Here is a 22,644-nt window from a genome sequence, read left to right on the forward strand (position 1 = left end):
AAAGTGCGCATAGGATCCTGCAAATGTTGAGCATCAAATCACAAAGAAAACTCACTGTACTGACAACCTCCAGCTTTTTCTGAGCCACTGCTCTTCCCAAAAAGTTCTCTTTTGAGGAATTCTGCCATCCTGTTCCAGCCTAACAAATGCCAGAGCACGCAGTTGCCTCTTCATGCTGCTGATACTCCAGTGAATGTAGTAGGCGACTGCAACAAGTGAAGAGTCACAACAAAAATGACACCATTCACAAAACAGATCTTTACAAGATACCACTTTTTGAAGAAAACCTGTATTAGTGAAAGGACAGGGCAACAGGAGATGAGACAGATGAGTGTGCACTGTGTGCATCAGTAAGAACACACTGTAGGTTCAGGATATGCTACAGCAAACTAAAATACCACATGGCTGACCTGGTCAGCTATGCTAGGCCTGCTCTGTACTGAGCCTAAGCCAAGGGGATCAAAGAAATTTGCACATTCTCTTTTTTTTTTTTTAAGTGTAAGTGTGGTACAGCCTGTTCCATAAAGTTGGGCATAGATCATGGAGATGTCCTCTCTGGAGGAATGAACTCTTCACATTTCTTGGTTATTGTTCCAATGATTTTTCTTTTTCCAATTAGCTAAAAAAAACAACAAACATCATAGATGAAAGCCACTGTGCTGCAATCAGTACTGCAAGTGAATTCTAGTAATTCACAGTGAACTACCTTACAAGACAGAAGTAGCAAGTCCTTGTCCATTTAAGCAAAGGAAATTCCTGATTAAACTTGTAAGAAACCAGGCTATTGCTAAGGATGTGCACAGTTTGTGTACACAGAAAAGCCAGCTGCTACCTTAAAACACCCCCAAAATTCCCAAGAAGGGTTAGCATTCACAGATACCTCGTAGATAAAGCATTCAAAGATCTAGGGCACTGATCTGTCCCTTATTCTTTAGGATTCATACTTAATTTTGTTACAGACAGCATCACAGTGTTGGTGGGAAAAGGCCTCTTAGGGACCTGCTCACCTGGAGGTGCCCTGGTCCCCCCTCCTGGCAAGGAGGATGAAATCAAGGAGGACCAAGCAGCCAGTGGTTTCATACAGTCACATCCTCAGGTGCTGGCAACAGCAGACATCTCACCCTGGCAAATGGCAGGCTCATCCCCTGGGCCCTTAGAATGTCTCAGGGGATAAAAGCCAGTGGCTTTGCCCAAAGAGTCCTTGTCCTTCTCGAGCACTCTCAGAAGCTAAGGAGGACAAGGAGCATGGCACCTCCTGTTCATGCAGGGGGAGAGAGCAGCCTCACATCTCCTGAGGGCACCCACGGGTGCCTTCTGACCAGGTGAAGGGTAACCATAGGCTGATCCATTAACACGGGGGCTACTAGTCACAGGACTGGGATGTTCAAGAGGCCACAACAGCAGTAGGAGATGGATCAGCGGATCCCACAAGACCCTCACGTCAGCCAATGTCTGCAGGGACATGGAGGGAATCCAGTCTCTTTCTGGGTTACTTTGCCCTCTGAATTTGTCTCCTCTGGGGCAGGATGCCCTGTGCACAAGGACCACACGTTGGTCAGAACCAGGGCAGAGCCCACCATCCACACAGCCCAGGACTGCAGCTCACAGCAGGTCTGTGACCCTGTGCATGCGTGGTGACGTGGTGTCAAGCTCAAGAACAGCCCATGGGTCACGACCACAAGTAGCACCATGAGCCGTGCTGCCCCATCCTCCAGCACCCCTGGCAGAGAAGCAGGGCTGAAGGGTTCCTGATGCTCCTGGGAAGACAGTGTGGTGTGGCAGGCAAGAAAGGCCCCAGCAAGCTGGCCCTGCAGCTGGCCCTGGAGAGCATTGCTTGCTGTGCCCAGCCATCAGCGCTGCCCAACACATGCCACGCTCGCTCTGTGTCTCCCATTCAGCAGCCCCTGCAGTGCTGCTAAATGCAGAGTGTCTTTCCAGGCCTGCTCCTTGCCAGCAGGCTCTGTGTGAGGCCAGCACAGTTTGCTCGCATAAGACAACAGAAAGTGATTTTTACACTTGACAACAATGAAGTGTTCTTGCATATAACAACAAATATGTGCTTGCCAAACTGATGCCTGTTGGAGAAGCCCTTAAATCCATCAGCTGCCTCCCACCCCATCCCAAGGGGGGCATGTGATGATCTGCCCGTGTTCTGGTCCTGCCCGGCAGGGGACGTTCTGGGTGAGATGTTCATGCCCTGTGGGACAGCGGCCATCCCAAACCACAGGGGGGAATGCAAGCCAACAGATGTTGTTATGGCTTGATGGTGGAGAGGAAGACGGGGAGGGCTGAGAGGAGGAGAGGTGGGCAAGGTCTGCATGAGGAGCCCCAGCTCCAGCGAAGGCCATGTCGTCAGGGTGAAGCTGAGCCTGGCATCCGACCACCTCACACCAAGGGCACTGCACAGGGACAGGCAGGGGCCAGCCCAAGCTGCACTGTCATGACTGGGCATTGCCAATGACATCACACAGGCTTTCCAAGAACGTTTGGAATATCTGATTTCTTTCCCATTCCAGTAGTGCCGTAGAGCCAAGATCCATTGGACCAGCCTCAGCCTAGTTTGCTGCACTTCTCGCCATGCCACGGCGCTGGGAATATTGCTGGAAAACTGATTTGGCTGGATTTTATCATAACTGCCAGTCTGGAAATTGCAGGTACATTTTGTAATGTCCCTCAGGGCCAGAGGTGATTCCCACCTTACAGGAGACACAACCCAAGCAATGCTGAAAGATAGCCTGGCATTGCCAGAAGCCCATCTAGAACAGAAGCTGCACCTGATCTATGGGCCTGTCCAAGTAATTGCAAAAGAAAAACCAACAAAAAAAGACCCAAGCATAAATAATAAAACCCAGAAACTGCACATCAGGAATTTCAGACTGAACAAATCAAACAGCATCACTTATCGCTTTTTTAAAGGTGTATCTTTCCTGGTCTTTAACTGGAAAAACACCACTGATAAACCACTTGCATTCAAACAGAGCCACCTGGTTTTGATTATGATACATTCAGTGAAATGATGATGGTAACAATGATTATTTTTCCAAAACAGATTTTTCCCTGTGTAAAACACCCATTTCAGTGAAACCCTCTTGTTCAGTGCCTGCTGTGAGGAGCTGTGGAGGTGGCTGATGACCAAACCCTGGGGCCTTGGCTAGGCAGCCTCTCCTACCAGGCACACTGTCACACTGCCACATGTTGGCTTTCCTACTGGGGCCAGCCCCAGCTTCGCCCCATGCATGGCAGCAGCAGCACATGGTGCTCTGTTAGCGGATATGGATTCCCCCTCCGCCCGCACAGTGCTCACCCTGGCTATGGCTAAGAGCAGTCAGGCAAATATCCACAGGTCACATTTATAAATTTAGAATATATTTATAGTGTGATCATATATTGCGTTTTTTTTTAAGTTTATGATTACATTTAAAATATAATTTCTGCACTCAGCCAGAGATGGACTTCAGCGGGACACAGAGATGCTTCAGCTGGACTCAGTACAGCAAAGTGTGAGTTTGCCATCCCTGCCATGATACCAACAGCACAGGAACACACGGCCCAGGGCATCATGTGGGTGTGCATACAGTATACGCCCCACTCCTAAATGTCTGGCCTATAAATGCCAGAATCTTCCCGTACGGAACTAAAAACATTTATTCTGGAAGAGCCCAGAGACTCATGGCTAAAGGCAATAAATACAGATTTAATTTCATAGCTAATGCCCTGTCCAGGGTAAAACACTCATTTTTAATATCGTTGCCTGCGACCTGACATTACCAACAAGATGTCGCAATACAATATCTGAGTCACTGCGCGGGAGATAATGGTATTTTCTTGAGTTCAATCTGGAGGAGAGCTGGACCCATTAATCAGACTTGAAAAAGCGATGCCAGAGAGTCTGCCAGAGAGTCTGTCTGGCCTTCTCCAAGCACGTTACGTGACCCAGGGCTGCAGGGAGAGGGGGGAGAGCGTGAGTAGACCTGGATGTTACAGTGGGAGCTCTGCTGGCCTACGGGCACTGCCTTCTTGGGGTCAGCCAAGAGACTCCTGAGTTTGGGGTGCAGCCACAAGGGAGCAGCCACATCCCTCCAGCTCTGCCTTTGCTTTCATGCTGCCCCACTGTATAACCCTCAGCATGGCCAGATGGGGAGTTCTGGTGGCATGGAGGAACTGGTGAATGTGAAAGGTCAGCAGGCTGAGAGTCCCATGGCTGAATGTACCAGGGGCCAACCACAGAATGCAACAACATTTGGTGGAGGGACTGAGACAGCAATGTCCATTGTGGACAGGTCAATAAACATTCCTAGGCAGGGACGTGGGGAAGGAAAATCATGAGGAAACATCCCATGGAAGGAATACTGCCATTAAGAGCACGATCAGGTCTTGTATGTCTTCACAAGGGAGAAAACTGAGCAAGAGATGGATAGGGACAGGAAGGGAAACCTGCCCGGGCTGCCTTGAGCTCTGGGAGTGCTAATGGAGCTCAAGAGGACTGGAGAAAACCAGAAGCTCTCCTGGGAATGACGGGCTTTCTTTTCTGCAGGCAGGCAGCAGTGGCTCCAGTCATCCTGCAGCACCAGTGTGGGAGGCAGACCTCTCTGGCAGAGAGCTCTTGGCAAAAACAGGATCTGTGCAGAAATATGCAATGCACTTTTAACACTGAGCACTATTGGTCCATTGGACCAACTTGCCTAGGATGCAGAAGATTTGCTTTCAGCCGAAAGGCTTTAATTCAAGATTGGGTATCTCACTGTAAAATAAATGTTTTTTCTTGACTGGAATTTACAGAGGGATGCAGCAATCAGCAAATGAAAGTCCCTGGCCTGCTGTGCAGATGTCAGAGTAGATGATTCTTTCTGCTATGAAAGCCAATAAATGGCTCTGCAGAAAGTCAAGGCGTGAATGAAAATTGACTCATAAGAATGAGATAGATCAACTCCTGTAACTGTACCTCCAGAGGCAGTGTGCCATTTCTGGGAAGAGCAGAGGCTGCAAGACAGAGCTCAGAACACCCTGGGATCTAAGTCAGAGGAGGGATGAAGGAAAGCACCATGTTTGTCAAGGCTCCATACAACCCAACAGCCTTGAAGGGGAGGTACAGAGATAGAGACTGTGTTGAAACCTCATTACTTGTTGATTACCTGATTACCTGGCTGGTACCCTAGTAGTGGGCATGACCTCAGACTGTAGAGTTGTGCAGAGAGACCCAGTTCTACAGTCTGAATGGCCAGCTGCAATTTATGTAGAGTTATCCCCAGCACCATAATTAAGAGAAGATGAGAGTCCACAGACCACAGTCTGAGCCCTGCACATGTTTCAGTAAAAAGCAAGAGATTGAGGATGGACGCCCATTTGCAGATAATTCCACAGGACACATCGGTGACTCGCCATCACCCAGACACTCTTCTGCTCCCTGAGCTGAGTGATGCACTAGATATGGCAGAAGGAAGGGATGCCATCCAGAGGGACTTGATAAACTCAAAATGTGGGCCCTTGTGAACCTAATGTTCAACAAGGCAAAGTGCAAGGTTCTGCACTTGAGTCGTGGTAATTGCAGTAAACAGACTGGGGAAGCACTCCTTGAGAGCAGACCCGCTGAGAAGGACTTGGGGGTCCTGGTAGATGAAAAACTTAACATGGGCCAGCAGCGTGCACCTGCAGCCTGGAAGGTCAGGGGCTACTGTGGGCTGCATCAGAAGAGGGCTGGACAGCAGGACAAGGGAGGGGATTGTCTCTCTCTACTCTGCCCTCCTGAGGCCCCAGCTGGAGTACTGCGTCCAGGTCTGGGACCCCAGCACAGAAAAGATAGTGAGCTTTTGGAGAGGGTTCAGAGAAGGGCCACGAGGATGCTCAGAGGGCTGGAGCACCCGTCCTATGAAGACAGGTTTGAAGGAACTGGGCTTGTTCAGTCTTGAGAAGGGAAGGCTGGTGGAAGACCTCACTGTGGCCTTCCAGTATTTCAAGGGAGTTTATTAACACGAGGGAAATCATTTTTTTACACTGGTAAGGAGTGATAGGACAAGGGGGAATGGCTTTAAACTTAAGAGAGATTTGGATCAGATGTCGTGGGAAACTTCTAACAGAGAGAGAGTTGAGGTGCTTGAGCAGCCTGCCCAGAGAGGCTGTGGATGCTCCAAACCTGGAGGTGTTCAAGGGGAGCTTGGATGGGGCCCTGGGCAACATGACATACTATGTGATCCACCGATCGGGAACCCTGACTGCAGTGGGGGCCGTGGAAGTTGAGCTTTGTTCCAACCCAAAACGTTCTATGATTTCAGCACCCTATGAATCTAAGATTCTGTGATCTACGGCCATCTGCCTGCCATGATTCTATGAGCTGAGCACCTCAGCAGGGACATTCTCACCATAGGCATCCTCCTCAGAATGACTGACAAGTGCTCGTTCAAAAGTTTTGTCAATGAAACGTGGTATTCTGGACACCAAATTCATTATTTCAATATGCAATGTTCATTTCCCATTAGAAAAAAAAATGAAATGAAATGAAATGAAATGAAACCCAAACCCTCCCTGTCCCCAATGTCACCTATGTGGTGCCTCAGGCTTCTGTCTGGCCTGGGGCACCAGGTGTCCAAGGACAGGGAGCGCAGCTCCCACCTGGGGGGATGCCCCAAGTGGTTCAGCTGCCACCTGGCGGTGTCCCGCAAGTTATGGGTCAGCTGCCCTCTGGGGGGGTCCGCCAGGTTGTGGGTCAGCTCCCACCTGGGGCAGTCACCCAGGTTGTGGGTCAGCTCCCACCTGGGGTGACAACCCAAGTTGTGGGTCAGCTCCCACCTGGGGGGAAGCCCCCAGCAGCGGGTAAGCGACCACGTGGGAGGAAGCCCCCAACTATGGGTCAGCTCCCACCTCAGGGGGTGCCTCCCATTGTGGTTCAGCACACTCCTGAGGGGCTGCCTACTATTTTGGGACATCTCCAACCTGGGGGGAAGCAGTTACCCCTGCTCTTGCTCCTACCCAGGGGCATGAAGCCAGGTATGCCTCCCCCCAATGCCCCTGCCCACTGCTGGGATCATCCCCCGGTGGCAGGGACGATGCAGCCCCAGCAGCCGATGGGGCTGCAGCCCGGGGCCGCGTTGCGTGGGCAGCCCCCGCAGCCCGCAGGCAGCTGCCCGCTGCAGGCTGCCAGCCAGCCCGGCCCCTCCACTGTCCTCCAAGGACCTCCGGTGCAGCAGCGGGTCCTCGTGCCCGGCACCCTGCCCACCATCTTAGAGCAGCCCAAGGAGCCGGAGGACCAGGGGCAGCCAGCACCCATCGGCGTGTGCCCCCATCCCAACGCGGCTCCGCTCAGCTGAAGCATCGCAGCGCTGGAATCAGGTGGTGAGTTTGGGGGCTGCAGAGCGGGCGGCAGGCTGGCCGCACGTGTGGCTGTGGGAAAGATGGCATTGCCTCACGTCGCATTTTCTTGCTTTCCAGCAGCGACAACCAGCGCAGACATCCCGGAGGACATCACCGACATCGGTGACCTCCTGGCTTGGATGAACAGCGGTGAGTTTGGGGGCAGCAGAGCTGGCGGGGGAGTGTTTGCACCCATTTGCTGTGGGAAAGCTGGCCTTAACCCTGTGGCGATTTTCTTCCTCTTCCAGAAGTGGCACCCAAAGAGGTCCCGGACAACATCCCGGGCACGGATGAGGACGCGGCCGAGTGCCCAGCCCCTGCCTGCACCCCCAGCGGGCACCAGCAGAGCGCTGGCAGCATCCGAGCCACCAAGAGGAAGCTGCCGCAGAGCCAGGATGCTCCAGAACAAAAGCGCTCGCGCTAGGCGAAGCTGGGTGGGCTCAGCCAACACGGGAGCATTGGCAGAAACCGGCCCACGTGGTGCAGCAGGAGACACGGCCACAGCAGGAGACACAGCCAACAAATAAGGCTACCTGTAGCCCTGGGCTCCTCGCCGGCCCTCTCACAGAGCAGCGGCAGTGCTCCGGGGGCACCGGCACCGGCCCCAGCCCAACCCCTCCAAACCTGGGCTGTCCACCAACAACACCCTGGACTGCGACAGTGTGGGACTCCATCAGATTATGTTATGTTATGTTATTTTATGTTATTGTATGTTCAATTACATTAAATTATTTAAATTATTCAATGTGTCATATTCACTTTGCTATGACGACCTGCAGTTGTTTATGCAACACCAACCTTCCCCCAGAGCCCTGTGCCGACCTGTAGGGCAGGACAGGGCAGCACACAGGGCCGTGTCCCAGGGCTGCTCCCAGCAGCCCCATCCCTCCCCTCCAATGGCCTCTCCAAAATCCTCCTCCTCCTCCGTCAGCACCACTGGGAATGTAGGGATGGTAAACAGTTGGGGTGGGATTCTGGGAGAGCTGGGTTGGCTCAGCCTGCAGGAGAGCAGGCTCGGGGGGATCCCAGGCATGGCCACCAGTCCCTGCAGGGAGGTGCAGAGAGGACGGAACCCAGAGGCACTGGGCAACACACTGGGGCACAGCTGCGATTGCAGCAAGACAAGAAGTGCAGCTCCTCCTCACTGGTGGTCTACATTACCATCACTGCTGACAGTGCCCCATCCTGGCTGCCCAGCTGTGGGCTGGTAACACCCTGCCATTGCCATCCCCTGAAGAAGAGTGCAGAGTAAGCAGATGAGGTGCCCAGAATGAGTGGCCTGGGTTGAAAAGGACAACAAGCATCATCTGGTTCCAACCCCCTGCTGTGTGCAGGTCGCCAACCAGCAGCCCAGGCTGCCCAGAGCCACATCCAGCCTGGCCTCGAATGCCTGCAGGGATGGGGCATCCACAGCCTCCTTGGGCAACCTGTTCCAGTGCCTCACCACCCTCTGGCTGAAAACTTCCTCCTCATATCCAACCTAAACCTCCCCTGTCTCAGTTTAAATCCATTCCCCCTTATGCTATCACCATTCCCCTCCTGTTCATACACCCCCTTCAAGCACTGGAAGGCCACAGGGAGGTCTCCCCGCAGCCTTCTCTTCCCCAAGCTCAACAGGCCCAGTTCCCTCAGCCTTGCCTCACACAGAGCTGCTCCAGCCCTCTGCTCATCTCAGTGCCTCCTCTGGACCCGCTGCCAGAGCTCCACGTCCTTCCTGTGCTGGGGGCCCCAGGCCTGGACGCAGCGCTGCAGACGGGGCCTCACAGGAGCCCAGCAGAGGGGGACGATCACCTCCCTCTCCTGCTGGCCGCCCCTTTTTCATGCAGCCCACAACACAGCTGGCCTTCCGGGCTGCAGGCGCTCACTGCTGCCTCATGGCCAGCTTCTCGCCCACCAGGACCCCAAGTCCTTCTGCGCAGGGCTGCTCCCAAGCACATCTTCCCCCAGTCTCTATCAATACCTGGCGTTGCCCCCACCCAATGGCAGCACCCTGCGCTTGCCCTTACTGAGCCGCTGACACTGGCTTCAGCACCCTGACACAGAGCCATGGATCACAGCCCTTGGCTGCCACCAAGACAACTCCCAGTCCATCCAACAGCCCAGCCTTCAAATCCACTCCTCTCCACGTTAGAGAGCAGGATGTGGCGAGGGACCATGTCCAAGGCCTTGCACAAGTCCACGCAATGACATGCGCTGCCCTTCCCCCGGCCACCAACGCCGTCACTCCACCATAGAAGGCCGCCACATCGCTCAGCCACCATCTGCCCTTGGCGCAGCCACGCTGGCGGTCTCCAATCACTCCTTTCTGCTGGATGTGCCTTAACACAGCTTCCAGGAGGATCTGCTCCATCATCTGCCCGGGCACAGAGCTCAGGCTCGCTGGCCTGTAGTTCCCTGGGTTTTCCTTTCTCCCTTTCTTAAAAATAGGGCTGATGTTTCCCTTTTTCCAGTCACCAGGAACTTCACAGTTTTGGACTAAATGTCTGAAACTTCAATTGCCAAAAGAGAGACGATGCTTCACAGCTCTGGACTTTAGGCAAGCCCCGCTTGACAAAACAACAACAACAACAACAAAAAAAAGCTTTTCATGAAAACATCTTTTCTAAGGAACAATTCTCATTTCCCAGTTCTGTGACCCTGAAATGCATGCCAAATGTCTCTAAGAGTCAGTGTTTTATTTTATTTAACTGAGAAGCAGAATGGCTGTAAAGTGAGTATTTTAAGTGAAGCTCTGTTCTGAAAATATATCCACTTAATGCTAAAAAGATTCGGTTTCACAGAGCTGAAAACAATTATGAAGTGAATCAATTGGGAGAAGTATTTAATCAGAAAAATGTGAATGCTAAGTGGGAATTGTTGAAAAACATTTTACGTGTTGCCCCAAAACCACAATCCCACAATTGAGAAAGAAGGCAACACTGGTTAAAAAAAAGACTCTGGCTTGTGAAAGAAGTGAAGACAACTGTGAAAAATAAGAAAACCATATATAACTTAAGAAAGGGGAAACTGATAATAATGAATGAGAAGTGAGAAACTGTAGAAAACTGATAAGGAAAGCCAAGAGCTGAAGACAATGTACGCAGTGCAAACCTGAAGCTGATGAGAAGCAATTTCTCAATATAAAAGGAATAAATATAGCTCTTCTGAAGTTGTTTGTGTTAGTCTGTCTCTGGATGGAGGCACTAGAACAGTCAACAGCAATAGAGGAAGGCGACGTTTGCCAACGTTTGTGGAGTTTTTGGCTGAGCCAGACCCTGGCAGGCCGGTCAGCGGGCGGCAGCTCTGGGCAGGCAGCTCTGAAGGCTGCCACAGCGCGCGGCGGGTGGGGATTTCAGCTGAACAAATACAGCGAATGCTAATTGACACAGACTTATGGAGAACAGGACTTGTCAGACAAAGACTCATCTTTTTTGTGAAATTACAAGTTTGATTGATAAAAATAATATTGGTGGTGTAATAGACTTAGACTTCTGCAAGGCAATTGCCTTGGTACTGTATGACATTTTGATTAAGAAACTAGAACAATACACAATCAACATGGCACATATTAAATAGATTAAAAGCTGGAGGGGTAACGTGTCTCAGAGGCAATTGCAAATGGGAACTCCTCACCCAGCAGGGGTGGATTTAGTGGAGTTCCCCAGGGGTCGGTTCTTGGCCCGATGCTATTCAACGTTTTTATCAATGATCTGAACAAATATTAAATCATCTGTAGTAAAGTTTGTTGATGACACAGAGATTGTGAGACTGGCAAATAGAGAAGAAGCCAGATCACTGAGACAGAATGGCCTGGGTTGCTGGTTAAACTGGGCATGAGCAGGTTGTCAATATCGCCAAATATAGTCACACATCTTGGAACAAGAACGCAGATCATGGGTCACGCATACAAGGCAGGATGCTCTGTCCTGGGAAGTGGTGGTTGTGAAACTCTGGGTGGTTTGGTAGAGTTGGGACTGCACCCTCCTCACATGTGAAGGTGCCCCAAAGGCTCAGCATGCCTGGAAGAGCTGGGGGGAAATCAGATGTTCAGACGAAATTCAGATGAAACTACATGCCCCTGCCTTTGGGTGCCTGTGCCAGCCAGCAGCTGGCTGCGGTGCTCAGCAGGAAATTGAGAGAATGGGAGAAGAGCCATGAAGATGGTAATAAAGAGAATTGACCTTGCAGTGAGAGGCCTTAAAAGCTCAATCTCATCTGCTAGCCAAAAAGCAGGCTGTGGGGTATACGGACCACGTCTGTTTTTCCACCGAAGACTCTCCAACACAGCAGAGTTTTACTACAATCTGATGTCCAGAAGCTGAAGCTAAGTGAACTGGAAGTAGTAATGTGGCACAGTATTACTGGCATACCAGCAAAGGTAATGAACCACTGCAAGAATTCACTTGGGCACTGTGGGAATCTCCATCATTAGCAGATGTTACATCATGCTTGGTTGCTTGCTGTGATTCGAGCAGGAGAAAATCAGGGCTCAGATTATACCTGGTAGCCAGAGCAGATAATCACAACGATATCTGCAGTCCTCATAGTTCAAGCAGCTCCAAAAAGGCACTTTGAAAAGAGTTTCATCACTATTGCTGACTGCCTGTATCTGCAGGTGGGACAAAGTCCTGCTGTTCCCTTTCAGCCACGCTCCACTGATAACAAAAGCTTCAACATAACATTTATTCTGGAGATGTTTGTCACACAAAATAAACAAACAAATAAGAATTCCTAGACCTGCAGTGATCTTTGGAGCCAAAAGAAGTGAATTAATGCAGCAGCTGAATTAAACCATGAAGCACAGCAGAAGTGACCTCTCTTCTTCCCCAGACTTGCCCCTTAGGAGCTCATGTGCTTTGAATTCGGTTGAGACGTGGTGACCTGATGGAACTGGCCCAGAGATGCTCAGGGTCTCCAACATCAGCATTTAGAGGAGAAAAACGGTCTGAAAGTATGAGCTCTGAATTTAGGAATGGATGGGCAGCTGGAAGGTGCACCTCGTGCTGAGCAAACTCTTCCCATCTCACACCAGGGTGACTGTAGCCTCTATCTTACTTTGCCATTTGCCGCTTTAATTGCTCTGGTTTTTCTTTCATTACTGCCCTTCTCCATCATTCTCCAAATTAACTTTTTTTTTTCCCCAAAAAATATCAAGCTTGTGTTCTTGACCATACTCCTTTAGAAAGAAAAATTTTCTTTTTTTTTTTTTTTTTTCGTTTTTTTTTTCCATTCAAGCATAACTCAGAAATGGGCTTCCTTGCAAAGCTTGGCTCTGTGTGCTCCTGTTTGAGCTCCAGCCTCCCCTGATCCCAAGGCTCTGTGCTGGGGTCAGCCTGCTCTGGCACTCCCACACCTGGCTGAGGAGCGCAGTTCTTCCTGCGTTAAGTATATGTCTAAAGTAGGGCAGATCATTCTGGGGCCGATGTTTGGGTCACAGTCACAATTCTGCACTACAGGAGAACTAAAAAGACTAATTATAAGATGCTCATCAGCACACAGCACTTAAAAAAAAAAAAAAAAGGAAAAAAGAAACTGATACAATTAAACAACAGAAAAAAGTACTGAGGAAAAGTTGAAAGGGGAGATTCACGTTGGATATTAGGAAAAAGTCTTCTACAGAGAGGGTGGTGAGGAGCTGGCACAGGTTGCCCAGAGATGTGGTGGGTGCCCCATCCCTGAAGACACCCAAGGTCAATTTGGATGGGGCCCTGAACACTGACAGAGCTGTGGGTGTCCCTGTTCGTTGCAGGGGAGTTAGACAAGATGACCTTTAAAGGTCCATTCCAACTCTAAGGATTCTATGACTCCACGATTCCACAATTCACTATCTAGCAAAGCCAATTTCTGCACAAAGAGGCTGCTGGCCAGAGACTGCTGTCACTTAAATCCCCAACCCTGAAGCAGCACACAGCACCTGGAGCCAGCGGGAGCAGTGTCTGCCCTGCGACTGAAAACCTCCGGGTGCTGCTCCCAAGAGGATTGTGAGGACTTCAGAGCCCACACCCTGCACATACCACAGCATGGCAATAAGAATGGCCATGGGATCCCGACAGAGAGCCAAATCTTGCTTCACTTCATCGAGGCTCCAAGAACCCCGAAGAACAGGTGGAAACAGGCAGCTCGCAGAACAGTCAGTAGAGGTTCTTTATCCACGCTGCAGTAACAACGCAGAGGAGGAGGGGAGGAGAACCTGCTCCTGGAGCCCAGCACAGCTGCTTGGCCCTCGTCCTGCCTGCATGAGCCCCCTGCCTGCTGCCCAGCCCCGGGGAAGGGGCAGGAAGAAGGAGGCATCTCTTGCCTTCCCGGGGCGAGGCCAGGCTAACCCGCAGCTTCCCCACTGCCGAATGAAGAGAGCAGCTTTGGTTTGCTCCAACGGCCTATGTGCCAACATCAAACATGTTTTACAACTGACCTGCAAAGAATGTGTGTCACTGAAGAGGATATGTAGCTCTGGAGAACGTAAAACACAGCTGTGCTGTTTAATTGTATCTCATCCACCCGATCGGAATAACAGGCAAAGATGATCTCGGGGAGATAACTCCACCGAGTGCGTTAGGAATGGCTCTGCTACCTTCGCCAGTGGAAGATTCTTATAAATTCACTCCTCCTGCCATCCTTTTGCAAAGGGTCAGGAGATGCACTGACAATAGCAGCATGCAAATATTTCAGAACTTGGCCACACGCTGAGCAAACACTCTGGATAGCTTCACGAGTAGATTAAAATGCCAGATCAGCGAGCAGTGGTGCACTTTAAATACGCTCACTAATTTATTAAGTTTATTCTTAGCAAGCTTGCAGACTTCAGAAAGTTAAATTTCTCAGTGACAAATGGCTTGGATGGGCAGCCAGAGCGTGCATGCTGCAGTCAGATGGCCCTGGAGAAGGCAAAGCAGAGGAGCAGATACCACCGAGCATTCTGTACGGGTGAAAGTTCCCAACGGAAGGGCCTGCATGGGCTTATTGTCAAGTCTGCTCTACAAAGAGCTCAAAACCAGGGCTCTTGGCACACCCTACTCCTCTCCAAAGAACTGCTGCCTCCCACTCTGGGCTTAGACATCCCTTATCTCCTTCTCTAGGCCTGGCTGTGTGCTGCGGGTAAGCTGCTGGGTGCACCAGACCTTGGGGCACCCTTTGTGTCCCGGCTGCACCAGCAGTCCCTTGTGTTCCAGGAATGACTCTGGTCATCCCAGAGGGTCACCTCCTGCACCAAGGGCTGCACCAGCCTCGTGGAAGTGTCTCTAGTGGGACACAGCAATTACCAGAATCTCCAGCTGGCAGCCCCACACCACTGCTGTCTCAGCTCTCTGCAGCCCTGCAAACCTGGGGCAGGGTCTGAAGTAGCAGGGTTTCCCTAGGAGGAAGCCAAGGCCAAAACTGCTCACAGAGATATTTATTTTTAGGATCCTTGTTCAGCTTGAACTAAGAAGTGTGTTTGCAAACCCTTCTGAGAGGCTGTGTGTCTGACTTTCACTGTCACACTTCCCTGAATACAAAGTGTGATGGCTCTGGGCCAACATGGAGACACAGCCCATCACTCAGCAGCAGTGTCCAAGCCCTGGGACCCCGGTAGGAGTGCAGTGACACCAGGTGACACATGGACATGCAACCACGCCTGGCAGGGGATCCTGAGGCAGCTGCACACAGCAGTTATGCACCTCCTTCACTGCTAAAGAGAGGAGGAAATGGTTTTGCTGCAGGAAAGCAGCAGAGCAGGAAGGGGACACTCTCAGCGCCAGGATCCCTGGTTGCTCTGCGTGGCTGGACAGCAGAGCACAGCAGGACACAGGCTGGGGCCACCTGATGGATCTACTTTAGAGAAACAGCAAGGAGCAACAGTATGAGGATGAGCAAGCAACGGCGCGAAGGGTTTGTCAAACTCGAACAGCACCCAAAGGGCCAATTCTGCTGTTTGAACCCCGCTTAGCAGCTGGCATTCAGTGAGCCTTTCTGGACCAGACACACACCCCAGGCAATGGGGCAGCCTCCAGGGACGGAGCAGTTTGTCAGCACTGAACCCGGGGCTCCAAGCAGCACGCCGGCACAGCTCCTCGTGCGGTGATGACAGCCGCTGGTGGAGATGCCTACGTGCTGTTTGTGGAGCAGAAATGAGACGCTGCGAGTTTTCCAGGGACAGAACGCAGCGGGGCCCTTTGAGCTGGGGCTCACAGCTCCGCGAGGCTGTTTCACAGCCTTTGCCACATCTCTGGGGAGTTATTATTCATCGTCTTGCTTCAGAATGGAGTCGAGCCTTCTCTGCTAGTGCTGCGAGCAAAAAGACTTTCCCAGGAACGTTTCCTAAGCAGAGACCAAATCCCACACAGCACTGCAAGCCTCCAACAACTGCACACGCTGTTATTGTTATTTGCACTGCACAACGAGCTGCCGGACCCACGGCACAACGTGCTGCCATGGGTGGTTAAACAAACTCCATGTGCCCCATCCGGCAGCTGGCTGGCCGATGTCAAGAGCCCTGCAAAATGACCTGCTCTGACAGCACTTCTCCTGGTGATCCACTTTGATTTACGGCCTTCGCCTGCTGTGCAGATAGGGAACAACAGGCACACATACACCGAGGCTGGATCTGCATCCAACTGTATCCATGTGCTCCCTTCAGCTCCTTCATCCCCACATCCCTCTGCACTGCAGCCAGTTCTCTAGGAGCGCCTTGAATCAGACTCCTATAGTGAGATGCTCAGCCCAGCTTCCTGATGCTTTGCTCTTCCTCAGCTGCAGTTTTCGCTACTAAAAATGCAGGAACGCCGCAAAACTCTGTCAGTCTGGGAGTAATGCATTGCAGTGCGTTGTGGGAATGCTGCCAGCCATGGCTCAGAGACTCATCCTGAGAGCAGAGATGCCCCTCTGGTAAGGTTGTACCAGACTGCCATTTCAACAGGCCACAGCCTCTGTGCTTTCTTCCCCACCACTGGCTACAGCAGCACATGGAGTGGAATGGCCCTGGGAGGCTTGAAGTACAATGGAAGGCTAAATCTGGCTCTGCTGTTAATGGGACTGGTGGAGCATAAGGAGAGAAGCTTATGGGGTGAGCGATGCCCACAGGGCCACAGACTACCCCTTTGTCTCCAAAGCAGAGCCAGAGCCTGTGTGCATTTCCAATGGTGAGAAACCTCCCTGGCTGCATGCTGAATGCTGGGCAGAGCAGTGAGAGCCCATGAGGGTCAGTGCAGAGCTGAGCAGGGCCCACACCTGCCCCAGGGCTCCGGGCATCATCCCAGGGCAGCCCTGGGGAGAAAGACCAGAGCAGGCTGGCCATGGGGTGCCCACAGCTGTCACAGCCTCCTGATGAGGTCAGCAGCCAGGAAGGCCCTGGGGACAGCTGATAAGCCTTCAGTGTCTGCTCCAGTGCTGCCCGTGTGAGCTGGATGTATTTTTGGCTTGAGGTTGGGTCATAAATCAATATGAGTCAGAAAATGCAGTTAAGGCAGAGCCACGTCCCCTGTCCTTGGGCCTTCTGCAGTCGAAGGCCAACAGCACCGAACTGCTGGCTGCTGTTTGCCCAGGACATGGGCACGATGGACACAGGCAGGTCCCGGGTGCAGGGATATGGCAGCTGAACCAACCTGCCTGGGCAGTGGGATGGACTGCCTCTGCCTCAAAGTAAAGGTGCTTCTACAGCAGACACAGAGCATGGAGGAAGGCTATGGCTTGTTGACTTGCCAAGGAAATCGCCCTGGATCACCTCAGGCAAAAAAAATATGAATTTGCCTCCTGTCCCCTTCCAGAAATGTCCCTCCATGGAACTAACTCACCACAGCAGTGCTATTGTGAGTCTGCAGAACAGCAGCACGTCACACAGAGGAGTCAGATACCATGCCCTGATGTGCTCCTCTCCCTGCTCCCCAGCTATAATCTTACTGCTCCTCACCAGTCCTCCCACACAGGGATAAAAGAATCTGCACCGAATGCACCCGCCAGCTCCCAGGATTGGCATGAGTCCTTCAGAAGAAATCTCCTCTCCCATAGATCTGCTTTTCCATGGTCCCTGTGATGATGCAGAAAAGATGCATTTTGGGGACTTACAAAATGACAGCCTTATCTGTGCAGTGCCCACAGTGTAGGAGCCAGGCAGGGGCTGGAGGAGCCCATAGTGGAGGAACAGGGGGACAGGCAGGCACTGGTGATGGGTGCAAGGCTCTCAGCCATGCTGCAGCACAGCTGAGCTGTGGGCCGCAGGAGCAGGGAGCATTGAGCTGACACTGTGTGCCATGTCCCCAGCCCCTGCTGACCCAAAAGCTCAGCCAAAGCAGCTGGGCTCTGGTCTGGCACGTGGCACTGAGATGACCCGGCAGTGTGGTAACCTGCCCTGGTACCTGACAGGGTCTCCTGACTGGCTCCCAAGCTGCTGTTGAGCACCTCCACCAGGGCCTGATATGCAGCTGCCACCCCTCTGCTGATGCAGCCCAGGGTACCACTGGCCCTGCAGGCTCCAAGCTCACACTGCTGGCTCATGTCAGATTTTTGTCCACAAGAGCTCCCAAGTCTTCTCTGCAGAGCTGCTCTCAAGAAGTTCTTCTCCCAGCCTGCACACATAACTGGGATTGCCCCAACCCAACTGCAACACTTGGCCTTGTTGAACCTCATTAGGTTCATGTGGGCCCACTTTTCAAGCCTGTCCAGGTCCCTCTGGATGGCATCCCTTCCTTCTGTTGTATCAACTGCACCACTCATCTTGGTGTCATCAACTAACTTTGCTCCTCTCCAATAACAAGTGAGAAGGCCAAGAAATAAAACAGGTACATTCCGGGAATGCTGCAGCAGCAAACACTGCATGAATCACGTCAGGCAATGTCTTCTTCCCAAAAGATGTGCCTGTCCCCCTGGGAAAGCAGCCCTGGAGCACAGCCCCGGGGAGGAGGACAGGCCCTGCAGGAGGACAGGTGCCCATGGAGTGGGGGAGCAGGGTAAGCACCAGGAAGAGAGAGGCTGTGCTTCTACCACGGCACACAAAGAGCCACACAGCGTTCCCCGGCCCCTTTCCCTGCCTTCACCCTCCTCTATCAACAACTTCAGCTGCGAGCCCACCCTCACCAGGAGGCCACCCCTGCTCCATCCCGCCTGGGCATCAAGAGCCCCATCACACTCTTGGCACAGGGCACTGCTCCTGCCACAACCCATCAGCTGGTACTGAAATGTGCCTGCCACAGGAGCCTGCATGCCAGCACGCCCAATGCGGCCACATACAAAACAGAATGGACAAAGAGAAGCATCGACAGAACAAGGTCACAGGAAGAGGCACGGTTCAGTAGGAGGGCTGGACATGGCACTGCAGCCTGGAGAGCAAATGCAGCACTAAGGTTTGGGATTATCAGTGTGGTCATCAGGGGATGCCTACACAACAGAAGGGATGCTGGAAAATGGAAACAGGTTCAGAGAGACAAAGAGAATGGGGCTGGCCTCCCATTCACCCCATTATTTGCAGCTCTGCAGCCACCAGCACAGCGCTGCAGACAGGTTGGAGCACCGGGGGACACCTTTATTTGGAGACGTGGGGCTGCACGGCCCCACGAGATGGGAAGGAGTGGGAAGGAGATGGGGGTGAGCATGAGAGGCCCATCCTTCCCACCTCGTGGGGCCGTGCCAGCCCAGTGAGGTCCCTGCTGGTTTCCTCTTGGCTGTCAGGCTGTGAGCACGCTGCAGAGCCGTGCCAGGCTTTTACCGAGCACAGTGGGATGGGGCCGGCCTCCAGCCCCAGCTGCCATAAAACGGGAAATAAGGGAATTGGAGCAAGACCGCAGCGACCACCGAGCAGCTGCCACTGAAGGGCTGGGGCATCTCCTCCTTCAAGTCAGAGGCGCATCGCCCCACGCTGCCGCAGCACGAGTATGCACGGACCACGAGAGGAGAAGGATCGGCACCAGGAGGAGGAGGAGGAGGCGGCTCACACTCACCGGGCTCTGCCCTCCCCAAACGCCCGCAGGGAGCAGGGCAGCCCCGCCGTGCCCCGCAGCAGCCGGCGCAGCCCCCGCTCACAGCGCTGCGCAGTTTTCTGCTCGTTACAAGTTTTATGAAAAGTTGTTGGCAAAAATGCACGTTTTCTTTGGCTGCATTTTGCACGGATCTGGCAAAAATGTAACGTTAGTGTCTCCCCTTGAGAGAATTTTATTGAGTGGAACAAAGTCGGATATTTTTAGCTACCCATTGTTAGCTGAAGAACAAAGCCATAACTAAGATATTTTGTCTCTTACACTGAAATGGGACTATCAGACAAATCCATGTACAGTCATATGTGGCTGCCCATTCAGATGGAGCAGAAAAGAGAAACTATTTTTAGCTCGATGCTCCACAAAACACCCGCACAGCTCCTCCCTGTGCGTGGACCAGCCCGGGGCAGAGCACTGCGGAAGGGGCTGCGGGGCCTTTCGCCACCCCTCGGGTCGCTTGACAAGTGACATTTGCAGGAGAGATCACGTCATACCCTTCTAAAACAAATTTCTTTCATACATTTTTCTCCTATTTTTATTCCTTATAGGCAGAGTTGGGCTTTACTCATAGGCATCAGGGAAAAGATGACCAGGATGCAGACGGGTTGCAGCAGAGCAGTGGCTGTAACACAGCACAGAAGCCCTGACACTCAGCCCTTTCCCCAACATCTGATCCCCTGAGAGCAATGGGGCCTCTGGGCAGTGCTGCAGGGAGTGGAGAGATGGGCATGGCACAGGGATGGATGGGAACAGTGCAACGAGGGCAAAGTGCAGCATGGGCACAGCAAGGGATGGATACAGGGCACAGATAAATGGACAGCACAGGGATGGACGCAGTGCAGGGGTGGAGACCACGCAGAGATGGCACAGCACAGCATGGGCACAGCATAGAGATGGGCACAGTGCAAGGATGAATGAGCACAGTGCAACAAGGGCAAAGTGCGGGATGGGCATAGCACAGGGATGGATGAGCACAGCGCAGGACAGGCAGAGAACAGGGATGGATGGGGCCACAGTGCGGGGAGGGCACAGTATAGGATTATCACAGCGAAGGGATGGATGGGCACAGCACAGGGACGGCCAAAGTGCAGGAATGGGCACAGCACAGGGATGCTTGTGGAGGGACACAGCAGGGCACAGGGCAGGGATGGGCACAGCATGGGGATGGAAGAAGTGCAGGGACAGGCATAGCGCAAGGAAGGATGGGTACCGTGCGGGGATGGATGGGCACAGCACAGCAAGAGCAAAGTGCAGGGATGGGCAGAGCAAAAGGATGGATGGATACAGCACAGGGATGGACACAATACAGGGATGGATGGATACAGCACAGCTGGACAGCCCTGCTGCGCTCTGCACAGCTCTGCTGTGCTGGGACCCTGCCTGCTGCCAAGGCAGCTCCCAAAAGCATTAACCCTGCAGCAGCAGGAATCCCATGCGAGGACAGCAAACCTCCCCGGAGGTTTGCAAACAAGCGAGACGAACCGTTTATGTCAGGACGCATCTTGCAATGCATTCATTTAAAAAGAAACAAAACGACCCATAAACGCCCCGGATTTTGAAGCGTGAGCGATGCCGGGAGCTTTTACTAAACAGTTCTGCGGGTCGCACTGGTGAGTCACGGTGAATTGGCACTAAGCTGTCGGTGCAGCCGGCCTGACCCTGCGCGCAGCCGCCCCGCCGAAGCAGGAGCACGAGGAGCGGGAGCCGGGAGGGATGTAGCGAACCCTTCCGAGCAGCTTCCAAACGGCCGCCGGGCACTCACGTGGCCCTTCCCCATCATCCTCCCTTTGCAAAGCCGCATCCTCTCCTCGCCGCGCAGCGGAGCGGGGCCGCCAGGTGCGCGCGGCCCCACCGCCCGACAGCCCCCGAGAAGCAGCGGGAGCGCGCCCCGCAGGGCGGGAGTGCCGTGTGTCGGCCGAACTGCGAGCGAGCGGCCGGAGAGCGGAAAGACGTGGAGTAGGAAACGCAAATTACCTGCGAACTTTTCAGCTGAGCTACAGTGTCCGGGAGGAGATGCGGCTTTTGGGGGTCCTCGCTTCCTCCGCGGGTTAGGGCCGCTTTTATCAGGGAGCAGTGATTGTTTTTATAAACTCGCAGAGCACAGTAAGAACCGGTTTAAAATAGAGTGAAAGGAACCGGTGCGGATGGAATTAGACAAACTCTGCGAGCCGCTTTTCCAAAAATAAATTAACTTCTTGCAGCCCGCGGTGCGGAGCGGGGAGGCCGGGGCTGCGGGGGGGGCTCACCTTGCCCGGCGCTGCCCGGGGGGCGGGGAGGGGCCGGGAGCGGACAGCCCGGGGCGGTGCGAGCTGCCCGGTCCCGCTCCGCGCCCCGCGGACGACCTCGGCCTCAACCCCGAGCGCCGTGGGACCCGCAGCGCCCCCCGGCTGCGCGGAGCGGCCCGGGAGCCCCGAGCCCCAGCCCGGCAGCGCGACTTCGCCCCGAGCCCGGCAAGAGTTAAGGAGGAGGAGGAGCCTCCGCCGCCCGGGCTCGGGGAGCAGCGAGAGTCGGGAGCTGCCGCCTGCCCCGCGGGCTCCGCCGCCTCCACCTGCCCCTCTCCCCGCCGCGCTGCTCTCGGGACGGCTGCGTCCCCGGAGCGAGGGCCGCCCGATCCCATCCCCGCTTCCCCGAGGAAAAGCAGTGCTCGAGGCGGCTCCCGGCCCCATTGAACCGCGCAGCACCCCGAGCTGGAAAGGACGGGCAGGGATCACCGAGTGCAGCTCCGATGGCTGAGAGCGATGTCCCAGAGCTCCCTCAGTTCCGGCACCGGGCCGTGCCCTCCGTCCTGTGGGACACGACCTTCCCCTGACCCCCCACCCCGCCGTGACGCGGCTCCGTGCCGTTCCCTCGGGTCCTGTCGCCGTCCCCAGGCTCAGCGTCCCCGCAGCCACCGCAGCCCCGCACCCCGCAGAATCCCACGCCCGCGGGAGCTCCCGGCTGTGGCCGAGGGGCACCGAAGGCGGTTTTGGGAGGAGCACTGCAGAGGAACGGGGTGCTGGCAGGCCTTGCTGCCTTATGCCCCAAGGGTACAGCCTCACCTCGGGAATGGAACTGCTCTTTATCACAATCCTTGAATCAGCAGGTCCTAAAGCACTTGATTTCTCCAGGTGAAGAACCAGAAGCTGCCAGGCGCCCTTTACCTTCAGCTTCCCTTCAAAGCCCCCAGAACTCACTTTCCCACTTTTTCCTGGGCTCAGGCTTGCCTCGGCCATCCTACAGGGCTGAGCTGGCACAGCTGCCCCACGGCAGCATCCATTCCCAACCCGAAGTCATGCTTTAACCTCAGCTGTCAGCTGGAGGCTGCGTGCAGAGAGCATCTTTCCTCAGCAGCCCTCCTCACCGGCACTGAGCTGTGTTTCCTGAACATGGGAGCAGCCCAAGC

The 22,644-nt window shown here is 53.6% G+C and overlaps 2 protein-coding genes across 5 annotated transcripts in view; one reads left to right on the forward strand and one right to left on the reverse strand.

The window, feature by feature from the left end:
- Window positions 1-21,417, reverse strand: part of MYOCD (myocardin) — a 220,715-nt gene extending 199,298 nt beyond the window's left edge. For all 4 annotated transcript variants that reach the window (XM_042833407.1, XM_042833405.1, XM_042833401.1 and 1 more), the window contains exon 1: window positions 21,237-21,417. The gene's annotated coding sequence lies outside the window, so the exon portion shown is untranslated. The remainder of the gene's footprint in view (window positions 1-21,236) is intronic.
- LOC122168132 (basic proline-rich protein-like) lies at window positions 4,135-7,768 on the forward strand. Its single transcript, XM_042833202.1, is given in 4 exon segments — window positions 4,135-4,177; window positions 6,577-7,326; window positions 7,423-7,494; window positions 7,593-7,768. Coding segments are annotated over 4 exon segments (1,041 nt in total).
- Window positions 21,418-22,644: the final 1,227 nt, after the last annotated feature.

The sequence above is a fragment of the Centrocercus urophasianus genome, unplaced genomic scaffold (assembly GCF_019232065.1).
Source record: "Centrocercus urophasianus isolate 14NV4802_14NV808 unplaced genomic scaffold, USGS_Curo_1.0 seq_41, whole genome shotgun sequence".
NCBI classification, from domain to species: Eukaryota; Metazoa; Chordata; class Aves; order Galliformes; family Phasianidae; genus Centrocercus; species Centrocercus urophasianus.